Below are 27,384 nucleotides of genomic sequence, written 5' to 3' on the forward strand. Positions count from 1 at the left end.
TTGAGTTAGAATAGTTTGCAAGAGCACAACAATGCTGTAAAAGCGGACTGAGCTTTTAGGGCTCCCATTTAGCCACTTGTCAGCAACCGCCTTTTTTAAGACACGTAACGGCTTCAAAAATGGTGTAATATTGATTTATTTTATGTCGTGGAATAAAACGTGAAAGTGTCTTGAGTTTGTGCTCACCACAGACCTTATTTCAGCCATTTAACCAAAACCCCATTCAATAAACCCATTGACTTCGGGACGATGGAACCCGAAGTACTAAATTGCTAACCACGTTTTGGCCTACAAAGTGATGTCATATCTGAACCACTCTGTTACGTCGCTTCACTGTCATTCATAAATAGTCTCCCGTGGCCTCAAGTGTCCATCTTATGCACACTTCAAAATCTTGCCAGAAGAAGTAGGTCATCCGGGTACTTTTTGCCTACTCTTTCCTGAGTACTGTGAATTCAGACACTTCTTTTGTCACATACTGTTTTTTGTCTACTATATAGTAGGGAACTATGCGATTTTGGATGCAGCCAGTGACAGCATGTAAAACTAACTATGCGATAGAGCGTCCATTAAAAGATGCAATTTAATGACATGATAGTATGTCCCAAAGCTTGTCTATTCTCTTGCTACACACTCAAAAGTATGTACTTTTTATTCACAAAAAGAGTACATACTTCTAGACTTTTAGGGCGTAGCATATGCAAATTGGGAGGCAGCACTAGTTAGAGAGTTTTGCTTGGTTCATTAAGAGTGGTATACATTTAAAGATCCAGCATCAGCATAAATATGTAAGTAATTTAATTATTATTATTATTATTTTGTGTATAATTATATAAATTATGAAGGTTAATTCAAAATGCTTTAGTATGAGATTATACATAGGGATATTTGGGATGGGCTCTTGCCAGTGTGTACAACAGCTGCCATATTTTTAATACTGAGTCATAGACTTTGTTCAACTCAATCTGCCCCCCACCCCCCACTCTTTCTTTCCTTCCCTCCTTAAGAACCACTGGATGTGCCAGACAACTGTTGTGTGGAACCCCTCAGAGTGACCATGGGCATTTCTGAGGTATGTACATTGTGTTTGTAATAAATCTGGCTGTTACAACAGACACAATTCACAGAAAATGAAATAGTTCTACCTAATTAGGGGTGGTAAGTAAAAAGAAAAAGTGTGCAACAGATATGGGTCTCTTCTGGAATAAAATGCATCCACACTAATTGTCTGGACTGAACCCATTGCATTATTACTTTATAGGCTACTGTGAGGAGCAGCTCTCTGCTCAAATGAGAGAGAGAGACAGGGAGAGGGAGGAGTGTTGTCATGTAGTATGATCCTCAGAGTGAAAAGTCCGCAGCTGCTTCGGAAAGAGGGGGAACTAGAGAGAGAGAGGAGAGGAGAGGAGAGGAGAGAAAGAAAGTGACAGGAAGCCACATCATTAAACACTGACAGCGGGTCAAAGACAGAGAAGAGGAGAAAGAGGGTGTCCAGAACGTACCATAACCATATGGTGGTCTTAAAAGTGGAAAAATCAGTTACTTTGGAAAATAAAAGTGTAAACTAAAGGAAACTTTCCCTGGAAAAGATAGAGGTGAGTTTGTTGTCTCGTTTTTCTCTGCCCTTCATTTATTCTTGATGTGTTTGTGTCAAGTTAGATCACATTGCGTTGATGAGTTCTGTTGCGTTCATAGACTATTTCTGTCTGATGTATTCATAAGTTGCTATATATTTCTTCAGTGTGTGGGTGTGTGTTGAGTTATGTGTGACACTCAAAACGGGGACAGGGGGAGGAGAGAGAAAGAGAGCCAGGGTGGGTGAGGGGTATCGGGGTTTGAGGGCTTTGGAAAGGGGGAGAAAAGAGAAAATAAGAGGAGAGAGGAGAGAGATTCACAGCAACGTCATGATGATCTTTTCCGAGAAATGGGTCATTCCCTTTTCTCAAAAGTTACAGAACCTTTCAAACTATTTTTGATCTCGATTTTGATCAATTTGATTGCACTTTGTCTTCTCTAAAATGCTATTCTTCGTAATCTTTTTTTGGGGTGTTTTACAATACCTCAAAACTTCATTCTAATCCCCCCACCCTCCAAGTAGTGATGATTTAATTCAATCAAGCAGATTTGTTCATCCTTTTATTTACTTACACATAACATTGCATGAGGGTCCAGTATGACCCACAGAGATGGGTTACGAAGAATTAACTCTTCTGGAGTCTATTAGGTTAACCTTACACAAAAGGCTGAATGTAAACTGGCAAAAAAGTGAAAAAAGTAAACTACTGTTATCACAATCTCACCCTCATGTAACTGCAAACATGTTCGACTTTCTGTCTTTTTTGGAACACAAAAGCAGATGAATGTAGCTGATTATTTTTTCCCCATGTCATTGCAGTGAATGCATTGCAGACTGAAATTATGTAAAAGAGCACCATAAAAGTTTGACAAAAAATTTGGCTTGTGCAATATATTTCTTCTAAGTCTTAGTCATATGTTTTGGGTGCAAAACAGACTAAAACTTTTTTATTTACTCACTGAAATTCTTCCCCTCCAGTGAGTGAAGTGGTTTAATTGACTTCCATAGTATGGGGGAAAACACTATGGAAGTTAATGGGGCCAATCAACTGTTTGGTTACCTATATTCTTCAAACTATCTTATTTTGTCTTCAGCAGAAGAAAGACATTTAACCAGTTTTTGAACAACTTGAGGGTGAGTAAATGATGACAGCATTTTCATTTTTGGGTGAACTATCCCTTAAAGTCAGCATGAAATGCAAATTTACCATTCAGTCTACTTTCTAAATGCATCGTATTGATCTTATTGCGATTCATCCATACATAAGTTTAACGTTATCTTTATTGAGCTCGTAATTTTTCATCCAAATGTTATAACTGAATCATCCAGTGATTTGACAGACTTCTCTCTGGTGACATATTGTGGACTTCTCCAATGATTCAGTCCCCTTAAACCACTTCTCTTTCTTACAATCAACGCAAGCTTGCATTCAGATCTGTCTCTGTCCAAACAACAACTGATAGATAAAAAAAAGTCCCCACCCTACAATCTGTTTATCTCAGATGTACGGAAGTCACAATACGGAATGTATCAATCTGATTTATGAACATTCCAATTAGATCAGTTTTTTTCTAACAAAATGAATGGTCTCATTGCAAAGTTCCATCTTAATAACAACTTACATTTCAGTCTGTTCCTCACACAAAGCTACAGAAAACTTGGAATGTAGTGTATGAATCCTATGGGCCACTTTTATGATTCTTTCATGGTGTTTTTTTGCATCCTTTTTGAAGCTTGAAAGCTTTAGGCTCTGTTCAACATCAAAACATCAAAGAGAGTAAAAAGATGATTCGAAATTAAAGACTTTCAAGATTTTTAAAGATTTTCATTTTTAGGTGAACTATCCCTTTAAGTTCGTGCTCCCTGCTCATATTCTCTAAGAGCACAAGGCTGTCTGGAGGGAGAGGAACAGAGAGGGAACAGGAAGTGAGGTTAAAGTTCAAATATAGGGTGATTTACTATACCCATGACCCCTGCAGTGGGAAAAGGGGATAGAAAGAGACCATTTAGGATAATGCACTGAGGGACATGGACCCGAGAGGGATTGAGAGAGCGAAAGAAGACAGACAAATAGCAGCTTGTTCACGCAGTTCCCTTCTGTCATCTTGTTCTCACTCCGTGTCTTGTGACAAAATGTGGTTTATTGCATTTACAGAAACAAATGGCCACAGGCATGTTGGTCTGTCAGTGGCGTGTGTTTGGGGCAGCTCAAACATGTGCCTGTGTGGGCTTGTCGGCCAGCCACATGTACCAGTGTTTGCAAGCTCATGAACATGTGTTTCAGAAGAGAACTAGTGTGTTTGTGTGTGTGTTTGAGTATATATTGGTGTTGGTGAACTTTCACCCCTGTTTATTTTTGGGATGGCTCAAGTTTCAAATCCCAGAGCTCTGGATCAAGGCAGATAGCAGTGGAGAATATCGAGCATTATCTGTCTCACTATAACCCACAACTCTCAAAGCCACTTCAACACTCACATCTGCTTTTAGCCACTTTAACTAGTAACATTTTTAATCCAGAAAACTCCTTTGATCCTCAGTAAATAACCTTATATATTACTATCCTCATTTCTTCATTCTTCATGACTTCAAGACCATTAAACTTGTTTGTTGGAGCCATGCACTTTCCGACACAGTTCGTAAACTGTAGTTTAAATAAAAGAAAGCTTGTAAAAGACAACGCCCTCCCAGCATGCTATTAGACACAGTATGATATTCAGCTCTGAAACACATATCTTAGTATTGTATGCCTGTTAAATGGCATGCCATGTCATTTCTGACATGTCAAATTGCAAGTACAAGCAAAACTATTGTATTGACCTCTATTGTTCATAGTTAATTTTGCAACTCACAACAAACAAATTTATAAAAATACTAGTAATCTTGCTCTAAATGTGCATCAGTAACAGTTGTTTGTTGTATTGTTTGATACTTCAGTCGTCTTGGACTTACTGACAACTAGTGGTTTGGATGCAGATTCACACACACACACACACACACACACACACACACACACACACACACACACACACACACACACACACACATGGTTTTGGTTGTCGCCGCCAGGATCAATTTATTGCACAGTTGAAATTGTACAACAACAGGGTGAAATAGTATTCGGCTGATCATGTGATCTCAAGACGTAATCTTCCATGAGTCGACCCACCCCATTTAGAATATATATATTTTTTATTTCATGTGAATATAGATGATTTTAAAAAAAATTCAAAAGTACTATTAATTTATTTGGTAACACTTTAGTTTAGGGTCCAATTCTCACTATTAACTAGTTGCTTTATAGCATGTATATTACTAGGATATTGGCTGTTTATTAGTAGGCTACTTATAAAGCACATATTAATGCCTTATTCTGCTTGACCTTATTCTACATCCCTTAATCTTACCCAATACCTAACTTAACAACTACCTTACTAACTATTAGTAAGCAGAAAATAGAAGTCTATAGAGGAAAAAAGTCATAGTTAATAGTTAATTGTGAGAATTGTACCCTAATCTAAAGTGTGACCATTTATTTTTCTGTAAACTTTTTTTAATGAGGAAAATGAGTGCACCTTTAATGCTTTCATGTATCTCTATTCCAGATTAATCATGTCAACCCTCCCGGCAGAGACAGGCCCTGAGGATGCCAACAATCAGAGTTTCTGGATGGTAAGTGAGAGGGGGAGGAAGGACAGCAATGAGTCAGATAGGATGATGGACCTCTAAGAAATACCATCCGCTTCTGTTTTGTTAAGTATGTGTTACCAGTAATGCATGTGGGTGATGTAGCTTGTCTTGGGTTTTAACACCTAAACAGTTTTATTCACAACAAATGACAAGATTTTTTTCGGACATTACAGTTTTTACCAATTGCTTACACACGTTTTCAAAACTAAGTCTCCTTTTTTCAAAACTCTACACACAATTCTCAAAACTGCACACACAAAATGCAAAACGCCTCACATCTCCTTCAAAATGCAACACTGCATTCAAAATGCCATAAACACATGTCAGAATGAAGCATTTGCATCAAATGGCAAACACTTCTTTCATAATAATACATTTTTGTATATACCATGTTCTAAATCTAAAGCTCTTTGGTCTTTCATAGGCTTATATCTACATTTCAATACAATGTTCTACAGTGAAAGTAATCTGATGTAACAAGTACACTGTAAACACCAAATGCAACAGAAAATATTTATTAGGTCTAACATTATTATTGTTTACAGTAGCATACAACAAAACCATAAACATATGTACTGTAAACCAAAAGTATATTCTTTAGAATACAGTAAATAACACAATTGTGTGTGTGTGTGTGTGTGTGTGTGTGTGTGTGTGTGAATCTGCATCCAAACCACTAGGGGGGGGGGGGAAACCAATCACTGCTTTCAGTAAAGCAGTGATTGGTTAGTGATCAGTTAAGCAATTAGTGTTTGCACATGTGAGGAGTGTGTCTGTGTGACCTGGTGAATAAGTGTAGCATTTTGATTGGTTGTGTTTGGAAAAGGAAAGCAAGTCACTTCCTGATAGATCTTTGTGTTTTAGGTAGAGAATTGTGTGTAGTGTTTTGCAAAAAGTGTTTTATGCAATTGAAAACTGAGTCAAATGCTGAGAATGGTTTTGAAGATTTGGCATGTAGTTTTGCACTTTGAGTGAGAGGTTTAAAAAATCGTGTGACATGAAAAGATTTTGTGTGTAAGCAGTTGGTAAAAACTGTAAGTTAAATGGTTCACAAAAGCTACTGAACACTCTCTATTAGCCAAATTAAGATTGAAATTCAAGTCAAGTGTTTTCACCTCTTTGAGACTATTTCAGCATGGTTCAAGGTTTTTTTAAACTTTAATGTCCATCTATAAATTTCATCCATTGTGCCTCCACCCATTTTAATTAGCTCAGCTTTTGTCTCTCAGCTCCTTAACTGGTTTACTTTTCTGTTCCCCAATACTGCTGGGAATCATGCAGTAGCTTGCCTTTTAATAGTTTTATAACCTTTTAAAATTTGTTGTCTAGTTGTTTCACCATTGTGAGAATAGTTCTCAGTAATACAGTATTTTTCTTCTGTAGAAATTCTGTAGTATTTTTAAGATGTTCTGTGGCTTTCTTTCTTAATCTAAAACACGTGGAAATGTGAATGCCTACAGTATGTGGATAAAAAATAGGTGTCTTTGCTCATGTATTAGATGTCTTTGATATATATATATATATAATACAGTAGGTTCTTGTGACACTGAAAATGGTAATAATGTGATGGTATTGTATATATAATTAACTACAGGCACTGTTAACTGTCATGTTCATGTTTAGACTTATATTTAAAGCAATTAACAAGATGTTATTCAGCAGATGTGTTACCTGATGTTAGTTACACACATACACACTTGTTCCTGTATCATTCTATTATTGTCTTTGTTTTGAACTAATGATATGTTTAGCCTCTAAGCCTCACAGAATCCCTCACAGAAACCTTTTTGCAGTTTCAGATTTTTGTTTGACATTATTCAGTATTAGTAGATAAATATATTAATTTTATACTTTCTCTTGGGGACTGTTGGCTGGTCCCCACAAAGTAGGTAATTTTAGGTTTTACTATAATTTTTGGGATAAATGATCTAAAAATGATCATTTAAAATATATTTTCATTGGTTAAATTATTATTTTACATATAATTTGCATTTAATTTAGCATCTAAGTAAGTTTTTATTGATTAGTTTTCTGTGGTGATTTGTTGTTATTATCAATGCCATGCCATCTAGAGCTCCCACTACCACTCTGTATGAAGCTGTTTAAGATTCTCCTCAGCTCTCCTCTTAGCCTGAGCACTTTTTGCTGAGTTGCCATCCCATCTGGAGCTTGGCCAGTGGTACAGTTTTCAGTGAAATGCTCCGACCACTGATGTTTAGTCAGTTTACAACGACCACACTGATATCGCCTGCAAGGGTTTTGTTGCATGTCCTACCTTGTAATTGGCTGGCGGCTGACCAGAACTGAGCGCAGTAGTGTTTTTGTGTTCATCCCAGACGCTGTGATTGGTTAACCACAGCATTGGCAGAGGATTGCAGTGATGAAATGCTGAAAGTTTGAGCCAGAGTTGAATGGGGTTGATTTTTAAATAGGCTTGTCTGTTCAGTGAAACAGCTCTGTTTAAATACTGCAGCTTTGAGTCCAGCTGAATGTTATATTCCATTTGACAGGGATTGTGTTATTTGTTTGGTTTCTGCAACTCTCTGATTGGTTGGCAGGTGCTTCTCTGCACCGCTCTTGGCCGGAGTTGAAATTCTTCAGCTGTTTTTACTTTTTTCTAAGACTGGGGAAAATATGTGGTGCAAACCACAGCTAAGAGAGAGAGAGAGAGAGAGAGAGAGAGAGAGAGAGAGAGAGAGAGAGAGAGAGAGACAAAGAACGGCACAAAAGGAAGATGTAGAAGAGAGAGATGAATTGATAAAATCGTGGGGGAGCCACTAATGGTTGCCAGCAAAATAGTAGAACACGCTCCACATCAGCAAACAAAACACCCATTCTGAAATTGTCATTACGTTCGCTCTCCTCCCTCATTCTCTCTCATTTATCGTGTTATTGCAGTTAATCAACCCCTTTCACTGCGCTGTCCATGCTATGCTCCACTTGCCATGGCCTGAATTCTCTCGTCTCGCTGGTCCTCATCTACTCACAGATGTTTTTTTCAGGGGAATAATGTTTGAAATGTGCTTTGGTTTTCCACACCACATGTTGTCTTCTGCCGTTTATATTAGAAACAAAGCTTACGCTATACTGATAACTTGTCCAATCCATAGCATACAAACCCAGTGACCCTGCTGGAAAAGAAATGAGGCCAATCGCTCAGATGACAGAGGGACATTTTCCCTGTGTCATAGAGTAAATACCTCATTCTTGACCTTTAAATAGACTATAAACCTTTAGCGCCAAGAGCCAGTCTTTCATTTTCTTTTCCCTCTATATTATGCTATTAACCTTACAGTTCTATCCTTGTTCTTTCTCAGCCAGGGAACTACCATCGTACAGTGAAGAGGACCGAAGATGCCTTCCAGGCATGTAATGACATAGTGACGTGTTTCCAGGAGAGGGCCAGGGTCGAGAGACAGTACGCGCAGCAACTTAGTGAGTGGAGTGCCAAATGGAAACCCCTAGTGGATGCCAGTAAGTACTGCAGTTTTATCAAGAACTTGGAGACAGTACTATACCGTTCAAAAGTTTGGGGTTGGTAAGATTTTTTGTTTTTGAAAGAAGTCTCGTGCTCACCACGGCTGCATTTATTGGATCAAAAATAGTAAAATTGTGAAATATTATTACAATTTAAAAATAACTGTTTTGTATTTTATTATATTTTAAAATGTCATTTATTCCTGTGATTTTCAGCATCATTCTATTATGCTGTTTTGACACTATTACTGTCATCAATATAAAAAATAAAATAAAAAATCTGTGCACTTTAGTATTTTTGTGTAAACCGTATTAACCATGTAAACTATTTTTTTTTTTCAGGATTTGTTGTTAGATAGACCTCAAACCTTTGAACGATAGAGCACATTACTGTACAAGAGTTTGGGGTCAGTGCGATTTTTTTTTTTTTTTTTTTTTTTAGTTGTTGAAAGAAATTTATATTATTATTATTATTAATAATAATAATAATAGCAGCTCAACTGTTTTCAACATTGATAATAATAAAAAATGTTTTTTGATGCTTTAAATGATCACATTAGAATGATTTCTGAAAGATCATGTGACACTGAAGATTGGAATAATGATGCTGAAAATTCAGGAATAAACTTCATTAAAAAAAAAAATAATAATAAAAAAATTGGGTAAACAACAGAGACTTCTTTCAAAACCATCTTACTGTACCAACAATCTTACCAAGCCCAAACCTTTGAAATGTATGTTCTGAATAGAAAACTAACTTATTTCTTACTGTGTACTACTATGCAATATGTACAATATTCAGCAATAGTAAATAATGTTAAAAGTCAATTGTTTGCATACAACAATTCTAACTTGCATGACCCGACTATGCTATTTAATTCAACAAGTTCAGAAATAATAAAAAATAATATTTTGCATTTTCAGTAAAATTTTGAATGTGTAGAACGCAATACTAGCGTATTTCCTACTGCGTACTGTGCAGTATGTACTGTAGATTTTATTGTCATATTTAAAAATAAGTATGCATAATAGTAAATAATGATAAATGTTTTGTTTATGTTGTTTTATTTATGCATTTCAATGTTTACTTTAACATTACAATTATGCTAATTGTCTGCTAAATGATTGTAACATGACCTCACTGTGTTGTCATTTATAATATTTTGCATTTTCATTCAAATTTTGAATGTTTAGAACATAATACAATATTATTGCTTACTGTAGACTGTGTGCCAGTGTAAAAAAAAATTGTATGCAGTAAATATCAATAAATGTTTTACTGAGGTTATGTTTACATTCAATTGATATTACAACTATACAAAATTAAAGCTAGAATATTGTCACATGATCTCACTGTTTAATTCAACAAGTTCATCTTGGGAATAAATATGAATATTTTTAAATTCATATAAAATTGCATATACAATTTTGTCTAATTATAGGTAAATAATGAGAAAAAAATATTGTTGTATACAGTATTTCCCACACATCCTTGAGTCTGTTTTAAGGAACCTTTCATTTTTCATATTGACAAAATGTAATATTGTATTGATTTGTGTAGCCTAATTCATTATTTTATGGTATCCGTATACCCCCTTTCTTTTTTCTTCTCACTGTTAATGTCTGTAATCTTTCATTTGCAATAAAAAAAGAAAAAAGTATTTCCCTACTTTTAGTAAATGCATGCCTTAAAATGCATTAAAAATGTGCATACTGTTGTGTGTTTACATACTGCATACTAAAAAATAGTATGAGTAGTGCCATTAACATAACATGTAAGATATGTAAGGTTTTTTTTTTCTGTGACCTGCATTTTTACATGAGATGCCCACATCTTTAGTTTAGCATCTGATTAAGAGGTTTCTGTTTGTGACCCTAAAAGGTCCTCTCATTTATTTCATGAATGTTTGTCTTTGTCCAGGTCCTCTCTACGGCTCTCTGTTACGAGCGTGGCAGTGCTTCCTCTCTTCTGCTGACCGCCTCTCCTCACTGCACTCCTCCATCTGCCGGGCTCTGGTGTCAGAGGATGGAGATCGCATCCGGACATGGCAGAAGGACACTTTCCATAAGAAGATATTTGGAGGTTTCAAGGAGTCCCAGGATTTTGAAACCGGTTTCTCACGTGCTCAGAAGCCCTGGGGCAAGAGATTGAAGAAGGTAGAAAGCAATGCAGGGATTTGGGATATTTTTTTTTTTTTACTAATTTCACTTTTTCTGTCTCCAGATAAGAATGTATACATATGGTAAATGTGGAATAACTGTGAATAATGAACTGAATTATTGAAAATGAATGTATACAGTGTGCAATACTGAATGAATCTGACCGCTCTGAATGTGTGTTTTTTGTGACAGTTAGAGAAGGCCAGGACAGCGTTTCACAAAGCTTGTCGCAAGGAAAACATGGCTCGTGAGCGGGAGGCCCACGCCCAAGGCAACCCTGACATTGCCATTGAGAAACAGAGGAAGATCCAGGAAGAGACCGAACTGGCTCACCAGGAGACAGAGAAAGTGAGTGTTGTGTGGGGAAAACTATCAGAAAGAGAGAGAGAAAATCAAGGAGTTTCAATGGAAAAAAAAAAGAAGCAGAAAAAAACCTACATTTACTGTACATTTACAGACTGCATTATGATACAGTGAAATTATACAACGTATGTCACACTGCTTAATGATTAAGAGTAAATCTACAGCACTCAACAGAAAGAGAAAAGAGATAAGGTGGAAAACCAACTCAGGTGCAAAGGAAACAAAACAGACAACTTAACACATGTAAATCTGCTCATGTTAGTCTTGTGACACAATCTTTCATTGGCATTCAAGGGGACATGGGTTGTAATTTAATTAATGGTAATATTTGAAATCATTTTTTATATAAATATGTTTTTATTAATTATATATATATATATACACTATCGTTGAAATGTTTGGGCTCTGTATGATGTTTAATGTTTTTGAAATTAGTCTCTTATGCTCACCCAGGCTGCATTCATTTAAAAAAAGTCAAACTTGTATTTTAATATATATATAATAGTGTAATTTATCCCTGTGATGGCAAAGCTGAATTTTCAGCATCATTACTCCAGTCTTCAGTGTCACATGATCCTTCAGAAATCATTCTAATATGCTGATCTGGTTCTCAAGAATTTTTTTTTATTATTGTCAATGTTTAAACTGTAGTGCTTGATATTTTTGTGGAAACTGTGATACATTGTTTTTAGGATCCTTTGATGACAGTCAATCTGAAGGGTCACATTAGCACTGAGCGACACATCTGACTGATTGACTGCAAATTCCTGTATGCAGGTGCGAGCCCGCTATGAGAAGGTTCTCGAGGAAGTGACGCGTTATGCTCCACGCTACATGGAGGAAATGGAGTCTATCTTTGACCAATCACAAGAGGAGGAGAGGAAGAGGATAAGTTTCCTCAAACAGGCTTTCCTTTCCATCCACAGACACTTGGATATCACCAACAATGACAGGTGTGTGAGAAGGGTCATTCTGGTCAAAATCTCAATTTCAGTCAATTTCAGTATTACTCACAATGAGTGAATTATACAAGTTCCCACTCTCTCTCGCTCTCTCTCTCTGTTAGCATAAAAGCCGTGTACAATGAGCTCCATAACACTCTGATGTCCATCAGCGATCAGGAGGATTTGCGTTGGTGGAAGAATACACATGGGCCGGGAATGCCCACTGACTGGCCTCAATTTCAGGTATATTGCAAATACATTTATACTTCCAAACACGGTAACACTTTACATTTAAGGTTCATTTGTTAACATTAGTTAATGTATTAACTAACATGAACTAACAATGAGCAATACATTTGTTACTGTATTTATTCATTTTTGTTAACGTTAGTTAATACAAATACAGTTGTTCATTGTTTGTTCATGTTAGTTCACAGTGCATTAACTGTTAACTAATACAACTTTTGATTTTAATAGCGTATTAGTAAATGTTGAAATTAACATTAACAAAGATTAATAAATGCTGTAGAAGTGCAGTTCATTATTATTTAATGTTAACTAATGTAGTTAACTAGTATTAACTAATGAACCTTATTGAGTGTTCCCCAAACACTGACTAAAACTAGAGGTTAGGTTCTTGTTAGGGTCACCCATGTCACTCATGTCTCTGATATCCTGGATTCTCATTCACTATAAGTCTATGGGGTTTTTCCTTATTTTATCATCCGCAATGAGAAATGTGCAATAAGTGGCATTCCTATGTCCAGAGCAAAAGAAAGCTGTAATGGGGTTGGTTTTAAAGTATTGTTTTGAGGTTAATGCATTCCTGAGGGTGTCAGAGTTAGAGTGTTAGAGTTAATTTCTGTTGTTATCTGTGATATTTAATTATGTATCTAACAGAGGCACATCTTGAAATAGACTGCGTTCTGTTGTGCCAAAACCCACATTTACTCCTTCTCTCACTCTGTCTTTCGCTCTCTTTCTATTTCAGGAGTGGACTCCAGACAAGAAGCATAAAAAGGGAAAGAAGGAGGTGGAGCAGAAAGCAGCAATGATGGAGAGAAGGTCAGTTTACTACTTTGATATTTGCTGTGGGGCTCTTACAGCACAGGGCTGTCCGTCTGTTATACACAAACCTGACTTGGACTGGCCTTGTTATTGTTTGCTGCTGTGTATTGAACCTTTGCTAAGCTCAGCTGCCTTGGTTACTGATGTCTGATTTCTCAGACAAGCTTCACAGGACATGAATTGGGGTTTGAACAGTGTGATTTTCAGTAAAATACAGTTGCAAACATTGAGTGGTTATTACATACAATACTTAAATGAAGTGTGAAAACACTGCAAAACATTTTTAGTCTTTACAAAAATCTAAAATATATACAGTATTGTGAGGAAATCTGTGGAGTCTGCGAATCACAATTGAGGCAAATGCTGATCACAGTCGACTTTACAAGAAAGACATTACAAGTGATAACATTAGTGTAAGTGAACAACAGAACTGTTCCTAATGTTTCTACAACACATTCACTACAGTTACTATCGACAATACAGTTCAATGAACTGAATCGATATGATAATAAAAAGATGTTAAATTAGTAAATCATGTGTCATGATTATACGCAAGTTTTCTAGCAATGTTTTAGAGTATCGGATAAATTCTGTTTAAACCTGTTTAAAAATGTTATAGTATGTGGCATTCTGTTTGGTCAGATGTGGAAAGACTCGACCCTAAAGTTGTCTTATCCTCATTAACTTGGTTGATATCCTTCTTTTGTCTAGTGTTTCACTGTATTAGTTTTGTGAGTTATATGGTACTTAGAAGTTTTATATAAGAAATAAAGAAAAAGATGATCACGTTTTTCTGATGTACAGTATTACTATGGAAACCTGTTTCTGTCAGAAAAAAATAATACATTGGTAAATCATAATTATGACATAAAAAATCCAAAAATTATTTAAAAAAATAAAAAGTTACAATTATTAAATACTAAGTCAACATTATGAAATACTAAGTCATAACTATGAGATAAAACATCAAAATCGACATACTAAGTCGGAATTATGAGATACAAAGTCAAAAAAGAGATAATTATGACAAAGTCAATATTTTTGTAATAACTGACAAAATTTGTAATAATAATTTCATAATATGTGACCCTGGACCACAAAACCTGTTTTTTTCACATGGGTTATTTTCTTTTTTAAATTTTTAAATTGTAAAAAATAATTAAAATGTATATATAATCTGAATGGTGAATAAATAAGCTTTCCATTGATGTATGGTTTGTTAAGATATGACAATATTTGGCCGAGATACAACTATTTGAATATCTGAAATCTGAGGGTGCAAAAAAATCAAAACATTGAGAAAATCGTCTTTAAAGTTGTAAATTTATGTTCGCGATTGTGCTGCATTCACTCACAAAAATAAATGTTTTATATATTTAAGGTGGGAAATTTACACCTTAAATCTTTACTTTTTATCCTAATGATTTTTGGCATAAAAGAAAAATCAATAATTTTGACCCATACAATGTATTGTTGGCTATTGCCACAAATATACCCGTGCGACTTTTGACATATCATATTTTTTATCTTATTATTTCAACTTTTTGTCCTAATTATGTTTTTGTCCATTTCAAGTTTTTATAACTTTTTGGCCTGGTTTCACAGACAGGGCTTATATTAAGCCAGGATTAGGCCTTAGTTCAATTAGGACATTTAAGTAGCTTTTATAAACGGGCCTTAGAAAAAAAACATTACTGATGTGCATCTTGAGACAAAACAATGGCACTGACATATTTTAAGATACGTCAGTGCAAGTTGCTTTAATTTAAACCAGCTCAAACATGCATTTTAGTCTGAGACCAATCTCATAATTTCAACTTTTTATGTCATGTTTATGTTTTTGTCATAATTTAGACTTTTTAACTTAATAATAAGGTCGGAGTGGTCTGCAAAATTTTTAACGCAGTGCTTAGTTGATTGACTGTGTCTGTTTTCCCTCCTCGTCTCAGTGTAATGATTGGAGGAGTGAGAGTCAGAGCTCTTTATGACTATGTTGGACAGGAGACAGATGAACTCTCCTTCAAAGCAGGTCAGCTGTCTTTGTGTTTGTATTCATATTTTGTGTCTATATGATGTACGTGCACCACCTCTGATGCTTTCTGTTTGTGTGTGTGTTCAGGTGAGGAGTTTCTGAAGATCGAGGATGAGGATGATCAGGGTTGGTGCAGAGGCATGATGGATGGAGGGAAAGAGGGTCTTTACCCTGCTAACTACGTGGAGGTGGTGTAGATCCACAGGACGACACAGAGCTCCCGCTCTGGGGTACATAATTGCCTACAGGCACCCAGGTTTAAGCCAGTTTCACAGCCATGTTTATTGAAGTTTGCTTTGTTTTCTCTGAGCGGATGACAGATGGTGCAGGTACGGGTTTAGAGCTGAATTAAGTGTGTGAAGTTGGGATCTGAACAAGAAAATGCATCCAAAGTGCTTTCATTACGACCTTACTTGAGAATATTGTAATGTAGGCCTGGTTTCACAGACAGGGCTTATATTAAGCCAGGATTAGGCCTTAGTTCAATTAGGACATTTACGTAGCTTTTATAAATGGGCCTTAGAAAAAAAACATTACTGGTGTGCATCTTGAGACAAAACAACGGCACTGACATAATTTAAGATACGTCAGTGCAAGTTGATTTCAGTTAAAACAGCTCAAACTTGCATTTTAGTCTGGGACTAGCTTAAGCCTTGTCTGTGAAACTGGGCATATATGTTTTATTGTGCATCACATTGTGGCTTTAGATCAAAATATGCAGAGATTTTCATACAATTATGATATGAATAGCTACAAAGATCCTCTAATATATAGAGAATATGAACTGCATTGTCTTGATGTATGCATGAACCTACAGAGTATTTTGAGGACAATGTCTCACACCAAAGACTTCAGTGCATATTTACATTTTATCAATGACATACTTCTTTTGATGAGAATTGTTATATCTGATGCCTGTGTAAAAGGGGCCAGATGGGTATGATGTCATTCACAGCTGCGAATTTCACGCAAGGTGTTAATAGGTATGATGATATGCTATATTTTATCTGCTTTGATCTTGTTATTAAATGTCACTTGTCTCACATTTAGTAATTTTAGTTACACAAAGGCAGTATTAATCAACACCATTTTAAAGTGATATCCATGGGACCCATTACGGTCTCTTCTTGTGTATTTCTGTTGTGTTTTAAGATGTCATTCTAACCAAAGAAAAAGTATGTATGCAAATAAGCCCAATGTTTGTTTGTGCAGTAGTGGTGGTAAATTACATCGGATCAGGGCCGTAGTTTATGCACCATCACTAATCAAATGCAAATAATACCAGTATTAAAAAGGATACAGATTACTGGGAGTCTTGTTCTTATTAATCATCTTGGGAAAACTTTCATTATGCACATACGCATTATTATACATAATATACATTTTATTATTCTTGTTCATATTTCATTCTGTGCTTGTCCCCAGGCCACATGCCAGTGCAAATAAATGGGGCTTTAAATAAATATCCGTGTGTGTGTGTGTGTGTTAAGACCGGTTTGAGTGTTAGACCATCGGAGTGAGGATAAAGAGAGTAAAGTGAGGACATTTTGGCTGGTCCTCACTTTCTGAGACCCCTTTAAAGGCAAATATATGTGTGTGTGTGCGTGCCGTGCAGACTCGTATTAGTCAGCCTGCTCACGTATCTCAGGATTTCAGCTCCACTGGACCCCACAGGCAGCACATCTTTTAATAGTGTCAGATCATTCAGTGTGTTGCCCTGAGTGGTTGTCACACACATTCTCAGTCACATACATGCTTAGCGTGCATCATGACGAGTACATGAGTCAGAAATGTTCCCACTCTGGGCTTGATTTTCCTAGGGTCAATTCCTTTCCCACAGTTTTGAGCAACATTAACCTTTCACATTTCCAAAAATAAGCACGGCACAGAAATGTGCTGATTACTGCTCTCTGTCTGCATAAAATACCTTACAGGGAAAATAATAACACTCAGGCTAAGTAAAGCTGGCACAAGCTATGAGTAGGTCAATGATGAAACCCAAAAATGTGCTTTTATTTCACAGGTTTTAAAACTTTCACAGACACACTGTTTACCAAGCAATTTGCACTTTTTTTTTTTACTCTTTCCCATTGCATGTATGACAGTAACTAGCCAAACATACCATAGAACAGTATTAGGCCTAGTGAAGAGGCCTAATAGCAAAAAAGTTTCTCATGCTTTGTTCAGTTTATCCATAATTCTTAAATCCCAGATGCCAGGCCGATTGCCTCCCTACTGACTGTCCATATGTTGCGCCTCCGCCACTGTGGTCTCTGTGGTCAGTGCTGGCAGCACTTTTGCTACTTGGGTGGGTACATTCACCAAACAGGACACTGCAGGGTTTTAAACTTCTCCACTTGCAGATTTGGGGATAATTTGTACAAAAATGCTTCTATATTGATGGTAAATGAAGGCTTTTTAAAAATCATCTTCCTGCTGGTAGGCACATTTCTGTGAGGGTTCTGACGAAAGGGGAAAATATCCCTTACATAAAATAAAGGTCATTTTCTGCTCATAAAACCCATCCTATCTCCCAATTCCACCACAACAGGACTTTACAAAGGCATCGTTTACACTTTGTGGATTCTACAAATCAACATTGGCTGAGATCATCTAATTTTTGTACACCATTAGTTCTACAGTTACAGAGCATATATATATATATATATATATATATATATATTTTTTTAAATGTATCATGTATTTAAATTATTACACACACACACACACACACACACAATTTTATGCATTTAATATGCATCAAATTCTCTCACATTTCATGAAGTTAATTAATATGCAAAGATAAATATTCATTCAGTGAGAACTGAACATCTCACATTCAAAATTGAATACATGGTAATAATAGACTAAGCAAAGAGAATGAATATATTTATGCTGTGAACGCTGTGTTCTACTGGACATTACTGTCTGTCAGAAAGAACACTGTATTCCAAACTCATCATGCTAGATGCTTTTATAGATCGATATTATTTTCAACGTACACCAAGTGCCTCTCAAATTTCACGAAATTGCCTGCCCGGATGTTCTCATAAGCTGATTATCTTACAATACTGATGTGCTCTATTTATCATTTCAAGTGGATAATTGTTATGTAACTTCTATAGAAATAGATGGCAAGGCCTACTTTGTGCTGTCGTGTGAGAGATGACGATGGTCTCAGTCAGCAGAGGGCGCAGTTGATTCATGAAGCAATTAGCTGATAAACGGCTAAACCCCTAAACGCTGATATCGAACACAACTGGGTCTGGATTCAAGCAACCTACGTTCTATTTTGGACATCGTGGCAACTTTTCTTTTTTTTTTCTTCTTTTTTTTGGTAAAAAAAGGTAAGAAAAATGTATTTAAAACAAACACTTGATTACATGTACCCAAAACGTGCATAAATATCAGCTTGACATAGACTGAAAAAGAAAATCGCCGCATTTGAAGGTAAATAAATAGGGGTAATTTTAGGCCTAGCACATGAAACAACAAACCCTAGGCCAAATATTGTATTGGCATTAGCTAGCTGTATTTCTAATTGATTAAATTTGCTCCAGTATGATTGGACCCACAGCCTCAAACAGTTTGATTTTGCTATCCTATTTTCACTCACACCAACAGACAATTAAGAAGCGAGTCATTATATTTTAAGTAGGATTTGCGCGCGCGTGCAGAAAGCCTCTCATGATTATGGAGGTCTTTATTTATGTTTATTTGAACCACCAAATCATCAAGTCTACTAATGCTTTATGCAAACAAACATGCGTGGATGTATGTTGATGATTTTTATTCCATGTCTCTGATAAATGCACATGAATAACTGTGCGGAAGGTGACTCACGCACTTCCAGCAAGGTACATATAGCATATGAGCAATTCAGCAATCTGTCATAGGCTCCCCCTCACTGTCGCGCGCGCGCGCGCGTGTGTGTGTGTGTGTGAGAGAGAAAATAGAACGAGAAAGATCAAGAGAGTGAAACAGTCACACTGAGACATGGAGATTATATCCTTATTTGAGTAGGTCTGCTTAAGTTTATATTTTCCCTTGAAAGAAAAATATATCTTATAAATATAAATGTTAGTGTTAGTTTCTATGCTAAATTTTATACAGCTATCCTAAATACATTGCACACATAATGCTATTAAACATGATTATTTGAAAAATAAGTTGAAATATTGTGAATGATTGCTTCAACAAAAGCATATAGGCCACCATTGATTAACAACCTCTGATCTCACAACAGGTCTGTCTTTAAAGGTTTGTAAGTTATCGTTTAAAAATCAATTTCTCTATGTGGAGAAAATGAAAGAAGTTTTACTTCAGGGATCCAGCAGTGCCCAACAATTTTCCTTAGTGGAAGCTTTAAGATAAGCAGTAAGATTATAAAATAATTTTAACTCTGCTCAAAATTTCACATGTTTATTTATTTTGCGAGAAGGCAAATGGGATAATGTACAGCCGCAGCCAGTCATTATCACAAAGTAAACCCCCTCAGGGTGATACCAGGTCACCCTGTCTGGGTTTATTTTGCGATAATGATCGGCTGACCGTAACACCTCCTTACAGCATATGCTGGCAACCCCATTGTGTAAAAAACAGTGACTTATACATAAACAGCCATAATAAAGCTTCAAAAACTGAAAGAAAAGCTTCACTTTAGAGCAAGACATCAGTCTTCACTGGTGTGCAACAAAGCTGTCTGACCCCCTACCTGCTACCATTATTAGAAAAATACAAAAGATTTTTGGCTGAAATTGGCATCCAAAGAAACTTTCCACCAAGAATAAAGTCCATCAGTCACCCTGACCCTGTGGCTGTGCTGAAAAAGCAGAGAGTTATAAGATGGCTAGTTGCTTCATCCAATCACAGATGTATGCCACACTTTCAGCCGAATTCCATTTAGCCCAGTTAGGGTGCAAATAAACAGTGTTGCAGACGTTGCTAAAAATATTTTATGTCCCACTGAACAGCAAACAAAAAAAGCAATCTGGTTTTGAATGACATGAAAGAAAATGATGACAACATTTTTATTTCAAATTCCTACAACAAAGCAATTGATTGGATTTACCATGAATTTGGGATGGTCTCGAGAGAGCGATTCTCACCAGACATCAAGTTATGGCTCATTTTTTTTCTATATTAGGACACGAATGCATGAACTTCATCTCCAGACTCTAGATCAGCTCTGAAAGTCACTTTGTGAGCATTGAACCACTTCATTTGAGAAAAACTATCATCATGTGATAAACACACAGAAACTCAAAGGTCTTCACGGCAACCCGTCAAATTAAAGTTTGGTTTAGTAGTATATTACTGTTGTACAGTAGAATTTAGATGTGTCTCAATGTAATAAAAAAGGTAACTATTTAATTAACAAAAAGTGAATAATAAACACTAAAACAAATAAATTATCATCAAAACTGTATTTTTTTAAGGAATGTTCCCCCCCCCCCCCCCCGTATATGACAGGTTCGGTATAGGACACTCATCTACGTTGTTTCGTTTTCCCCCATATGGAGTCCATTAACTCCATGTGTTAAGGAGCTTATTGTGTCACATCATATAAAACCTCTGACAGAAAGCTTAAAGTCATCCTTCACACAGCGTGAGTGGGTGAGACAGCAAGAAAATGTGTGTGTGTACTGGCTTACTGGGTCAGTTAAGGGAACAGACTTGTGTTGGCTTTATTTGTCTGCTCAATTCTTACACTGAACAAAATTATGAGTAATCAGGAAATGGTTATTCTAGCTTCTTAATTAGCCTAATTAAATAAGAGTTTGACTGGAGAAGAGGGACTTGAAATAGCGTGTGTGTGTGTGTGTGTGTGTGTGCGTGTGCATGTGCGTGTGCGCATGCAACATCCTCAGAGAAGCTTAAGGCTTAGATGGGCAATACATTCTGGATACTTTATGAGTGTGTATGAATGTACAGGGAAAACTGTGGCTATATATCTCTCTTTTTAATTATTTCTCAGGGTAGATTTATTTTGAAATATTTCTGTGTTAGCTACATACCTTAATTGTCTTGGCTTGGTACATTTCAGCTGTCATTGCCACAGAAAAAAAAAGATACAATTCCCAGTTGGTACCATTCAGAAATGAAATGAGAATGCAAATATAGTTCAAATCCTGAATTTGAATTAAGGTAGCAAATCGGATGCAAAGTTACACTTTTTATTTGAATGTAAGAACATAGATTTGAAAAATAAACTCAAAATGAATTAATACAACTATAATTTTAACTGGAAAAGCCAAGTTTGTCAAGTTATTGAACATTTAGAAAACACAAAATGATTCATGAAACAGCAAAAAAAAAAGGTAGAAATATCAACAAATATGTTTTGGTCAACAAGTATTGCAATTAATAAATTGAATATATACATTTAAAGGGTTAGTTCACCCAAAAATGAAAATTCTGTTATTAATTACTCACCCTCATGTCTGACATCTAGCCCCTGTCTCCCCTTGTACACCCCTAGACACCCATCAATGCAATCTCTCTGAGTGACCAGTCTCAGGTAGCAGCAGGAGGTGGAAGGGCCGAGAGAGAGAGAGAGAGAGAGAGAGAGAGAGAGAGAGAAATAGCCTCCATTAGCAGAGAGCTGGAGAGCTGTAGAGGTTAATCATTACTTCAGCATCACTTCTTCAGCTGAGAGCCAGATGGCTGAGTGGAACCCTCACAGAGACAGAGCAAGAACTGAGTGTAGCACCCCCTGCAGGACTACACGTACACAAACACATGTGCACACACACACATACATAGACACACTTGTTTCCAGATTTCTGCTCCTCCACAGTGTGACTGTTCCGCCTGAAGAGTGGAGCTCCCCAGCGCCAGGCACAACGACTGAGTGAGCATGTAGCTTATTTGCCTCAGTGATGGCTCTGTTTCCACAGCTCAAACATGTTGAGGGAGATATCATGCACATGGGTTTCACATTGACTGACCAATATCACTGAGTGCTTGTATTCAGGCGGCCCTGAGGGCTCCTTGTTTACAGACAGAGATGAACACTTTGGGGCTTTGCTAGGTTACCAGAAGTTTCTGTTTGTAATAATTACTTACTGTGTTTTTTTCCTCCCTCGTTCTCCCCTAAAGCCCAATAGTCTCCTGTCACTGTGCTCCATCCCTCATCAGTATTTCTGTCTTTCCCCATCCTCTCAGTCACAGTCTAATGGTCATGCTTAATTGGCAGCTGTCTAATTGCTTCTCATTAGCTTGTGAAACCAAACATCCCTGACACAACAAATAAACAAAGCCTTTTTTCATTTGCTCCGTTTTTTTAAATTCCTTCAGGTCCCTCACCACCCCATCTTCCCCCACCTCATTGAGATTTCTATCAGAATGTTTGTCTTTTATCTCCTTCTTTTTGATCTGTTTCTCTCAGGTTCAACAGAAAGGCTCTTCTCTGCATTTCTCAAGATGTGTTTATATGGCCATTTCTAAGAGTGTCCCATTGTCAAAATCGTTTCAGTTCACTGAAGTTCACAGAATGGAGATGGCAGAGGAAATACGATTCCCTGGTGAGTAGCTATATTGTAGTGATGCGTGATATGGGCTGATGACGTAAAACAGTAAGTGATGTCGGTCATGACCAAAGTTTTGACTACGATGTATCTGATACAGTCTGACGTGCAAGATAACCAATGACATGCAGTCTGCCTCTGCTTTCTCACTGAGGTCGCATTGTCTCACAAGTAGCAGTTGTAAAGGACAGAAAATGACTCTCAAGTAATCACAAAAAATGAGTAGATATTATATTTCTACCAGAAAGACTCGGGAGATAGAATGATATAACAAAGTATATATGTATTAACAGCCCAGCAAGCAAATATTTCTGAAGTTCTTTGGCGTAGGCCCCGTCCATAGCGCGCAATCCGAGGGTACGGAATCTGCATTTCCTGCCTGAAGACGAAGGCAGGGGCGCAGCTGATCCCCGGGAGGTATGGGAAGGGACCATCCTGGTGGTGGTGGGGAGGATGGAGGTAATTGGCAGTGTCAGCATCTGCAAACTCAGACATGTGTAAGTACCAATCTTTTATACTGCAAGTATTAGCACATGATTGGTTAGATGTGAAGGTAATAAGTGACGCAACAATTGAGTCTTCCTAACAGAACTTACGCTAAAGCTTTCATTTCATACCTAATGTGCATGCAAAGGGAAATAGTCCTGCAGAGTTTCTAGATTAAAAGAGCAAATAAAGATTAAAGCCCCACCCCCCACAGACACATAATTTTGTTCATTTATGTATGTTCTGTAGTTTTATGTGCATTATATTAGTTTAATGTCTGAATGCCATTGTTTACACATATCAGTTTTGCTTAAAATGCAGGACTTGCCCATATTTCATGATAGCACTGTACTTTTTAACAGCTTATATGAAAATACATAATGCTGTGTTTTACAGTGATGTTGCTGATAGATACCAAATACACTTAATGGGCCCTATCTTGCACCCAGCGCAATTGACTTTGTACACCGACGCATGTATCATTCCTATTTTGCACGGACTTTTCCCTCCACAGACTCACGTCGGTAAATTAGGGAATGAACTTGCGCTCCCGGGGGCGGTTCAGCGAAAAGAGGAGGCGTGTTCCGGCGCAAACGTTCCCTGGTGCTATTTTGCAGGTTTAGAAAACAATTCCGCCACAGACCAGGAAAAAGCTAGTCTAAAGTCAGTAGCGCGTTGCGCATGTTATTCATATGCTATTTTAAGGGCGCATGCTTGGCCATAATGTAGCATGTGCACAACGCGCATACACTTTGATTCTCTCATCTACACACAGAAGCAGCAGTTTTCATTTTTGCAAATCATACATTATTACAAGGAAAAATATTAACACACGAGGGAAATCATTATTGTGTCCATGAAGATGTGAAAAAATAGGCATAAATATAGCTTACACATTTACTCAAATTATTATACGCCTGTTTAACCAAAGCTTATTTGGGTGGGTTTCTCCCATCCCCAGTGTCACTTCTCTGTCTTTCACGGCCCTGACGAGAACGTCGGTCTCCTCGGCTGTGAACCGCTCCTGGCGTGCGCCTGGCAAATCCGCCGTTATAATAGCAATCTGCCATGGAACAAGCACGCCTGCTTTTAAAGGGAATGTGAGATGACGCTCTGATTGGTTTATTTCACGTTACGCCCAAACCACACCTATGAATAATGAAGCTACTTCAGACCAACCCATTTTAGATTTGCGTCGGGGCAAGAGTCATTTATCCCGCCAGTGTAATAGCAACATAGGCCAAGATCCGCCCACAAAGTTACTTGCGTTTCGCGTTTGATACTTGCGTTTCAGATTGTTAAAATAGGGCCCAATGTGTGACTTCATAATGAGTGTTTAGAAAATCAAGGCCCTTATAGTTAAATGGGTGGGTTGACATAAAAGTTTGACAACCATCCAGTATAAGATTTATATCCAGTGCCACATGATTCTTCAGAAATAATTCAATATGCTGATTTGGTGCTCGAGAAACATTTCTTATTATTATCAGTGTTGAAAACAGTTGTGCTGCTTAAAATGAGAATTCTGTCATTAATTACTCACCCTCATGTCGTTCCAAACCCGTAAGACTTTAGTTCATCTTCGGAACACAAATGAAGATCTCTTTGATGAAATCCCTCCCTAGACAACTACCACCCAGAAAGGTAGCGCCAACACAACACGTATGCGTCATGGTGCTCTTGTGAATGCGTGTGAGATTAATATTTTGTAAATAAAGTGGTAAATTGTTTTTCGCAAACAAAGCACTCGCGTCGCTTCATAAAATTGAGGTTAAACCACTGGAGTCACATGGATTCCTTTTAATGGTGTCTTTACTACCTTCTTGGGCCTTGAAAGTGTCAATGCAGGGACAGAAAGCTCTCAGATTTCATCAAAAAGATCTTCATTTATGTTCTGAAGATGAGCAAAAGTCTTACTGGTTTGGAAAGACATAAGGGTGAGTAACTAATGACATAATTTTCAGTTTTGGGTAAACTAACCCTTTAATATTTGAAGTGGAAACCATGTAGCATTTTTTTCAGGATTCTTTGAATAGGATGTTTAAAAAAAAGCATTTATTTGAAATAAAAATATTTTGTCCTTCGCAATATAGGCAGCTAGAGATCGGAATGCAACACAGCCTCTCTCTTCATTGGTCTACCTCCCTGCATCTCTTTGTATTTGGCAGTGTTTGAGTGTCTGGTAACCTGTGTCACCTTTAAATCTATCCCCCTTGTACTTTCATACCCGTACAGAGAACTCCCAATTCTAATTCTCTTCTCTGTGCAGAGTGCTTTAGTGGCCTGCTGGCCAACTCCATACAGTCAGCAATGCATCAAGCTTTAAAATGGACATCTGAACAGCAGTGCAGTTTAGCCAGAGAAGTGTGATATATAGAGCGCCTTGTTTCAGTGGTGAAAAACATCAGCAGACGCCTCCCTATGCCACCACTCTGCCTTTGCCACAGTGTAACCCTGGGGTGTGAGAAATGTGTGAACAGCAGTATTTGCTTTGAAGAGAGACGCTGAGGAGATGACTGCTTCGGGTGAAGTGGACTCGCTGTTTTTTTGTTTTGTTTCAGCCACTCTATCACTCCCATGCAAACAGCCACACACAAATTATGCCGGAGGATTGAATATTGTAAGAAATTGTAGTCTGCCTCGACCCAGATTCCACTCCAAAATATATTTTAGAATGAGCTCATCCCCAAAATGGCTTAATTATCATAGAGATGCAGGAATTGAAGTTACTGTATATTGTTTCTTCACCATTTGGGTTGATCACATCCTGAGCAAATGGTCATCATCAATTGTAGAATGGGAGTGGGTGTAGGACACAGAGAACCTTCTCAGACAATGGGGTGTCTCAACTTCATTAACATACAGACCACAGCTATTACAACAGGAACAACTTCATTTATATTAAGAGTGGTAAACTGTAACAGGATGTTCTGGGTTCATTCTGATGCCAGTGAACCCAAGGTGCTTAGTGTATCTTGTAATAAACTTCATTTTTGAGATCTTCGACGTCCACATCATTTTTTCTTACATTATTCATCACTATTCTCTTTAGCTTAAAAGGAAAGAGACATGATCATGCCAAATAAGTCTTAGAGACACATTTTGTCCTAACACAATTTGATGTAACCATGCACATATTTCTCAGAGATTCACATAAGCAGGCACGACTTCTTTGCAATGTAGGATGCATTTATACTTATGTCATTTCATGCTCTCTAATCATTTGGATTGCTATCCGATTAGGTTTGCACGTTCACTTTAAACTTGGCCACGCAAATGTCTCAGACAGAAGCCTACTATCCCTGGGCTATATGCTAAATTCTGCAGCAAAGTTTTTAGTTTTAACCCTCTCTTTCCCCCATATGGCAATTAACATTTAAGATTTGCGGTTACTCCATTCATGTATCTCATTCATGACTGCCCATTCGAATGTGGCTCACAGCGTTCCCAGACTTCCTGATGGTGATGATGATGATACTAATGCCAGACAGCAGCACGTTTGGTTGAATATTATCTTAGCACCATAGGGCAAATAGTTTAATGGTTACGTCATTCATGTGTCTTATTCATGTTGCTCATTCAAATGTAGCTTCTTTACTTCCAAATCTCTGGATAGTGAAGCTGGGGTTTTAAAGACAACAGCCACTTTATTAGGTACACCTGTTCAACTACTCATTAACACAAATATCTAATCAGCCAATCACATGGCAGTAACTAATTAGGGGCTGTTTACACGACACCATTTTCAACTAAAAACGTAAAACTTTTTATGCGTTTTGGCGATTCATTTACATGAAAACAGCGTTTTGAGTGCCTGAAAACACAAACTTTTGAAAACGGTCTCCGTGTAAACAACAAAAACGCAAACCTCTAAAGACGATGATGTCATACACTTGCGTATTACGTGTTTCAATGCCATCTAATGGCCTGTGGTATATTTTTCTTACGTACCTGACTCATAATTACCTGGGGCGTCTCCAATCGACACCCAAGCGTCTGCAGTCGACACTTAATAATATCTTTATACTCTAGCTCTGCGTCTACAGTCGAAAACTGGCTTTG

The 27,384-nt window shown here is 37.2% G+C and overlaps 1 protein-coding gene across 2 annotated transcripts; it reads left to right on the top strand.

Moving 5' to 3' along the window:
• The first annotated feature begins 1,339 nt into the window (after window positions 1-1,339).
• On the top strand, window positions 1,340-16,613 carry LOC307170196 (protein kinase C and casein kinase substrate in neurons protein 1). 2 transcript variants are annotated; one of them, XM_079891255.1, is made up of 11 exons: window positions 1,341-1,595; window positions 2,674-2,710; window positions 5,179-5,245; window positions 8,581-8,737; window positions 10,662-10,897; window positions 11,093-11,248; window positions 12,041-12,216; window positions 12,330-12,450; window positions 13,199-13,272; window positions 15,225-15,304; window positions 15,395-16,613. In XM_079891255.1, the coding sequence occupies exons 3-11, from the start codon at window positions 5,186-5,188 to the stop codon at window positions 15,502-15,504; spliced, it is 1,170 nt and encodes a 389-aa protein (XP_079747381.1). In that variant the 5' UTR covers window positions 1,341-1,595; window positions 2,674-2,710; window positions 5,179-5,185; the 3' UTR covers window positions 15,505-16,613. The 2 variants fall into 2 exon arrangements, with proteins under 2 accessions (XP_079747380.1, XP_079747381.1); XM_079891254.1 differs by lacking the exon at window positions 2,674-2,710 and having other exon boundaries at window positions 1,340-1,595.
• The last annotated feature ends 10,771 nt before the right edge of the window (window positions 16,614-27,384 follow it).

This window comes from Squalius cephalus, assembly GCF_949319135.1.
Source record: "Squalius cephalus genome assembly, chromosome: 1".
In the NCBI taxonomy this organism is placed as follows: domain Eukaryota; kingdom Metazoa; phylum Chordata; class Actinopteri; order Cypriniformes; family Leuciscidae; genus Squalius; species Squalius cephalus.

Excerpts from the sequence above, each read along its gene's own strand:
- LOC307170196 (XM_079891254.1), top strand. The coding sequence starts at position 5,186 with ATGTCAACCCTCCCGGCAGAGACAGGCCCTGAGGATGCCAACAATCAG. Across the intron at positions 5,246-8,580 it reads ACAATCAGAGTTTCTGGATG|CCAGGGAACTACCATCGTAC; the intron begins GTAAGTGAGAGG and ends GTTCTTTCTCAG. Across the intron at positions 12,217-12,329 it reads GATATCACCAACAATGACAG|CATAAAAGCCGTGTACAATG; the intron begins GTGTGTGAGAAG and ends TCTCTCTGTTAG.